Genomic DNA, 6587 nt, shown 5'->3' on the forward strand with positions numbered 1-6587 from the left:
AAACCTGGAGGGCAGCGGCTGGGACCCCACGGAGGTGAGCGTGGCGCGGCGGAGCCTGTGAAAGGCCACGGAGAGAGCGAGCATGTCACCTCCTGGATGCCGCGTTTTGATCTCCCACATTAAAACCCAACTGTCAGCTAGGAGCCTAGCAAAGATTACAGTTCAATTAAACAAAAAAATATTTAATAACTCAAGTGTGTAGCCTTGTGGTTAAACTGAAAGAACTCCAGGCTTGTGTCAACATTGCAGCCATGCAACAGCACTGTTTTATTGAAATAGTGGTGCTGCTGTAACATGCAAGAGCAGCACTGAACTAAATTAGCCCCTCAGATGTTCAGCAGGCAGCTTTACAATTAAAAACAAGATGCGTTTTCCCCCCTTCCTCCCCTCCACCCCACCCACAAAGGGCAGTTACTCAAGTACCTCAGACAAGAGCCTCTGCAAGATGATATTCTGAGGGCATTGATGCCAGATCTGTAAAGAGTGGCAGCCCCACAGCATGCATATATGGAAAAAATCCTCAGTGAATAATTAAATTGGATTTTGTTGTTCCAAGCCATGCACCAGCACTCAGGACTTTCTTAGGAAGCTAACATGGCAAAGAGGTGGTAAAAAAAAAGTCTGAAGTTTCTTAGTCCTAAGATCAGGTTTAAGTCTCGATGCCTGTTGCATTCCCCTGGGGAATGGTTTCTCTCCCCTCAGAGACCCCTAGAGCTTGTAACCATGTAGTTTAACCCTTCCTCCCCTTTCTGACCCTATTGGCTGTGTCCCAATTACCCCTCCCTGGGAGAAGCTAGATAAGACCCTCTTCTTCCGCACTCACCCTCTTTCCCCTCTGGTAACCACCTGGAATAAACGTCTTGAACTGCAGCTGGGGGTCAGAGCCTCTTTTGGATCCTTTGTCCTGTCCATGAAATATTCCTCCAAAGCCCTCTAAGGTCTGAGCTAGCATTAGAACATTGGAGGGGCTACAGGGGGATTTATTTCAGATGCCCTCTTGAAAAGCTGCATGCTTTTCCCTATGATACATCCAAAAGGAAGTTTTCTGTAGAAAAAACGTTTACAACAACAAATATCAATAGACTATGATCATCATGCTTCACCCTCAATGGCTGTAGGCCTCTGAACTGGAATTTATACACAAAAAAACCCCACAGCTATAGAAAGCAATATATTGCATGAGTTTTTGTCTTTCAAATGCAGATCCATGTGTTTTCCAGTGCCAAAGCACCCTGTCATTCCAGCTCCAAATATACACTAATTTAACGTGTTTTGCTGCTGTCAAATTACCAATACAGATCAGGCCCCCTTCTTTTTGTTTTTGAAGTCAAATGCCACAGTCCTGAATAAAAATCAAGAACATCAGAGAGCAAGACAATGCCATGAGAGACATCCAAGTAAAAAATCTAAGAGCTAGTAAGAGGGAAAACTGCTTTATCACAAGGAAGTAACAGCATCCAACTTCTCACAGCACACACAACAGCAGCGGCATTTTTCCAGCAGGATGCCTACAAGCAAATTGTTTGCCGCTCCACTCGGGTTCTACTAATATAATTTCCACAGCTCATTTTAACACTGCCTCTCCATTGCTCTATATGTATACCAAGAGGCTTACAAAAATAAATGGGAATTGACTATCCAGAATTAAAAGTACATTAAAATCCATTAAACATGCATCTACACCAGTGGAAACAGAGGGACCAACCTGGAAGAATCAGTGCTCGCCACAATGTAAGGGAAAGTTGTAACTACTGCATCATGGATGATATTAATTCCTAAACGACCATTTCACAATTTCTGGCTGAAGATACAGAGTATGTTTCAAAACAATGCTGCCAGATAGATAAAGCCTTCACGCAGACCAACTGATGGTGGAAATAAATATCAATCAACAAAGAGCAATGCCACATCTGAAGGCAAAAAAACCCCAAAAAACTCCAATCTTCTCATCTTACTGTCATGCAACTTTAGCAGCTCTGCTTCCAGCCCTTGATTTTCCTCAACAAACGAAGAGTTAAAGCCAGAAAATTCACATCTGTCCCAGTCACTACAAAGACAGCATTTACATCATTCTGCTATGGGTTATCCCATAGTCATAAACCAGGGCTCCCCCCACAAAGCCCCCAGCTCTGTTCACAGACATTAATCTCAGCTTTTCCACTGTGATCATGACCAACACCTCTAAGAGCTCTCAAACTCCACTGGACAGAGGCTCTGAACAACAGAAGCTCGAACTTCATCGTCACTGAAGCTACCCAAAAGACCCCGTTGTAAGCAGACTCTGCAGACCAAACAGGAGGAAACCCAGCTTGCCAAAACCAGCCTTTGGAAGAGATAACTCACTGTTCTGGGGATGGGTGGTGACAGAGATCCATTAGGCATGTATGGGTCGTTATTCATATTTGGCATCATGATATACCCAGAATAACCCAAGTATGATGGTCCCTTGCTGTATAAGCCACTCTCTGGACGCTTTCCTATGGAAGATGAAACAATGATTACATTATTCCCCACATATGCATTTCTCATGAGTTAGAGCACTGACACAGGTCCTGTGCATATATAAAAATGTTCTGCATGCAAATGTTTCCTTACTCGTGGAAATTACTGCTGACAGAAAACGATACAAAGCAATTTGTAATAACTTTTTTTTTTTAGGAAGAGTTAATTCTTAAAGGAGTGAGTACTCTCGGTGAGGAGATTATGTTTAAAATACAGTATAGCCTAAAAGTAAATTATTTTGCTAGTACTCATTCAAATCAAAGTAGACACATCAGCAATGACATCACATTTCACAAGTAGCAGTCTTCCCCGATTTTATACATGCCTCTAGGATTTGTCAGTTCAGAATTACTGCCAGTATGGATTTCCAACATCATTGTTAGGAAAGGGAGGACAAGGCTGTGATAACTAGATATAATAATTTCCTTCTCTTGCTGAGCCAGCGTGTGCAGCAAATAATTCATTCTGGCTATGCTCATTGGGAACAATTAAAGGGCAGGGGGTAGCTTGGAAGGAGATCCTAACAATTTGGGAGGGGGGCTGTTGAGCACACATGGTACTACAGTCAAGAGAGAAGCCAAGTGAGGGAGGCTATTTGGTAGGAAAACGAAGTGTTTGGGTCCAGGTCCTGCAAAAAGGGTGAACAGGTCTCCCACCTACATGCCCATTGACAAGGATACTACTTGAAAGTGAGGTCTGAAGAAGATGCAGAACTGAAAACTATCCAGAGATGAACACCTCCCTCTCACTGCCCAAATGCTACGAGCATGGACATCATTGCTTTTAGGCTGTTTAGTTACAAATTCGGGGGAAGATGGCCACAGAGTCCTGGAAAGCACCAGGACTGAACTGTGTCTGTCTTTATACAGAATTTATAATCTGATTTATCTTGTGATGATAAGCATTTGATTTTAAACATAATCTCCCACCCTTCACAGCACACATTCTTTGCATGTGTGTCCAGCTTCCTAAATGATATTTGATGAACTCTGCTATTTCCTCTGTCCTCAATCAAAATTAACCAGTTGGTACATTAAAAAAATCAGGTCTGTTCACACTTAGGTTTGAAAGAGGAGATTTAAGTGACAGACTTTGGCTATGGGGAAAAGCAGAGGGTTTCTGAACACAACTGTACATTGTGTGAGTGAAGAGATAGATGTATTTGAGCTGATATCCTAAAAATACTTCTTTCTTCAGTGAAGATCGATTTGGCCTACTTATCAGTTTCTCAACAACTGGAATACCATTTGGTCACTCAAGAAAAACGTGCTGCACGTTCATTTCCTTTTTAAATGCACCTTGAAAGCACTCTGGCATCCCTCCCCCCCAAAAGATATTAAATTTATGTTTTCCAAAAGAAATCAAGTTTCAGTTTGAGGACTGTGTGGAGGGTCACAGAGGGACAACATTGCAAGACAGGACTGTGTGCGTCTCACCTTCCTCGGGGTGTTCTCTGCCTTTATCATGGTAGGAATCCTGTGCTTGAGTCTGCCTGGAAACCTGACCGCAAGGAATCCACCATCAGAAAAGAAGAAAAAGAAGAAAAGTCATTGTATGGATGCTCTTTTATCAATCACACTGCTACAGTTTCTTGAAGGAAGAGAGGAGTTAAGAACACAAGACAAACATCTTTCTTTTTCCTCCTAAGTCGCTTGGAAGGCAACTGTACCATAAACGTTTGTGTAAACTATTGTTTTATGACAACGTGAATAACTAAAGGGCTTTGCAAAGCATTTCTAGCAGAAGCACCCTGCATTTAATGAAAGTGGATCATTTCTGGAAAATAGTTGGCGCTCTGGCGGTCAAAATGCTCTTGGTAAAAAGATACCAAAAATAATAATGAAAATCAGGTTGCCCTCCTTAGGAGATCTTTAGGAGAAAAAAAAAAAAAAAAAAAAGGAAACAAAAAAAAAAAAGGGAAGAATAATTAAACAAAAATTTTAAAAAGGCATGTTCCCCGCTCCCGCTGAAGTTATTTTAGAGTCGGGAATTTCTTCCCAAACACTTTTATGCAAATCCCTTAAAGAGTTTACAGCTAATGCTCCGACCCCGGTGATTTTACTGAGGAAATTTCATGGCTGCTTGAGGTCTAATACCACCGCACCATCGGGGAACTCGCGGCAACTTTCTCGTCCCGGGCCGAAGCTCTGCCCGGAGCACCTCTGGAGACAGGATTTGGGGTGGAATAATTTCTTTTCCTACAGGAAATTTTTCCCCGGTGGTCCGCCGAAGCTCCCTCCCCGCGGCGGCGGCCGGAGCCCGCCGGCATCCCGCACCCCCTCCGTCGGCGCTGCCCCGCGGAGCCCCCGCACCTCGTGCCCGTTGGCGCCGGGGGCGATCTCGGACTCGTTGACGAGGGAAGACTTGATGTCGGCCAGGTCGCCCTCCTCCTCGGGGTGGCTGATCTCAGCGAAGATCTTCTCTTTCTGAGGGTCCCCCTCGTCCTTGAAAGGGATCATCTCGTCGGTGGCGCACAGCTCCGGGTCCCCCCCACCGCCCCCGGCCCCCGGCAGCTGCGGCATCCTCACGGCAGCGCGGCGTCTGGTGCGGCCGCCGGCCCGCCGCGGGAAGGGGAGCGGGAGGAGCAGCGGGGGGAGGAGAAGGAGGAGAGAGGAGGAGAGAAGAAGGAAAAATCCCGTGAATTCCTCGGGTTTGCTCTCGGCAGCCGGAGACCCCCTCCTGTCCGCCCGCCCCCTCGGGGCCGAGGTATTCCGTCTTCCGCACGACACCGACGTCCCGGGGATCCTCGCCCCGACGCGCCGCACGGCCGGAATAGGTCGAAATACGCCCGCCCGTGTCCCGACCGCACCAGGCACCGCCCCCTAGGAGACCCGACTCCCCTCCATCCCCCCCGGGACCCAGGCTCACCCCGGGGGCGAGGAGACGCGGAGGGGAGCGGAGCCTGCCCGCGTTTTGCCTCCGAGTGAAGTTGCCACCACCCCGGTGGGACCGAGTTAAAATGGCTGGGGGGACGCGGGCAGGGAGAGGGGGCGTCCCGGGGGAAGGGGCCGGCGCTGCCCGTGCTGCGCACCCACCGGGCCTTTGTCCACCGCTTCGTTCGCGGCTCCGGGCACGGATGGGCTCGGCTCGATGGCCCCTCTAGGGGCGGGGGGCCGAGGAAGAAACAGCCCGGGGAGGGAGGGAGGGAGGGAGGGCAGGAGGGGAGGGATGGAGCGGGCGGGGAGGTGACCCCCTTCTCCCCCTTCTCCCGCTTCCCTCCGCGCCCGCGGACAGGGGAAAAAGTTGCGGGCACGGCGCCCCCGGCCGCCCCCGCGCTCAGCGCCCGGCGCGGGGCCTCCTGCCGCAGCCAGCGGGCGCGGCGCCCCACGGGGGACGGTGGTGGGGTGCGGGCCAGCGGTGGCAGCGCAACTTCAGCATCGCTCCCGCCCTCCCAGCCTCCCTCCGCCGTCGGGGCGGGGAGGGGCGGGGGTGGCCGAGATGAAAGGAACTACCGCCGTGACTGACACGGTGTCCGAGCCGGGAGGGCCGAGCGGCGGGGGCGGGGAGAGGAGGGGGCCAGCGCCAGCGGGGAGGGAGGAGTGGGCGGGGGGAAGCGGGTGCGGGGCTGCCCCCGGGCAAACTGTTCTCTGGTCGCGCGGAGTAGCCTCTCTGTGTGTTCGTGTATCCGTGCGTGTATTTACACTCACACGCGTAGGTTTGTGTGTGTGTCCGCGTCGCGGGGGGTGCGCCGGGGTACTGCCGCTCCTCTCCCTCCCCAGCCAAGAGCCCGCCGAGGAGGGCACAGGCGCTAGCTGCATCCCCGGGAAGGGCGGACAGACCTGCTTTTTTAGGGCTGCTTTGTCGAGCCTTCCCCATCGCCACATGGCGCTGCTGCGGTGTAGGAAGTGTGCAAGGGATTGACTAGGCTCTGCCCGCGCCCGCATCGGACGAAGGGCAGAATTAAGACATCCCTATTGAATCCAGCAAGTGGCCGGCAGAAACGAGTAGTAGCCCCCGAGAGACGGGGAGAAACCTGCCGGGGTCAGCTCGTCCCGGTTTCGGAGCGGTAAATGGAGCCAGAGCAGTAACGGAGATTCACCCTCCACCTTGTCCCGTTCCTCCTGCACCGCGCTGCCCCGTTAGTT

The 6587-nt window shown here is 50.4% G+C and overlaps 1 protein-coding gene across 5 annotated transcripts in view; it reads right to left on the reverse strand.

Moving 5' to 3' along the window:
• LOC134565176 (lymphoid enhancer-binding factor 1-like) overlaps window positions 1-5890 on the reverse strand; it is an 84143-nt gene extending 78253 nt beyond the window's left edge. For 2 of the 5 annotated variants that reach the window (XM_063424638.1, XM_063424636.1), the window contains exons 1-3: window positions 4815-5355; window positions 3939-4002; window positions 2344-2477 (exon numbers count right to left, since the gene is read on the reverse strand). In XM_063424638.1, coding sequence (XP_063280708.1) covers window positions 2344-2477; window positions 3939-4002; window positions 4815-5024 — 408 coding nt within the window. In that variant the 5' untranslated portion in view covers window positions 5025-5355. The other 3 variants (XM_063424635.1, XM_063424634.1, XM_063424637.1) reach the window with 3 other exon arrangements.
• Between the last annotated feature and the right edge of the window lie 697 nt (window positions 5891-6587).

The sequence above is a fragment of the Prinia subflava genome (assembly GCF_021018805.1).
Source record: "Prinia subflava isolate CZ2003 ecotype Zambia chromosome W unlocalized genomic scaffold, Cam_Psub_1.2 scaffold_37_NEW, whole genome shotgun sequence".
NCBI lineage: Eukaryota > Metazoa > Chordata > Aves > Passeriformes > Cisticolidae > Prinia > Prinia subflava.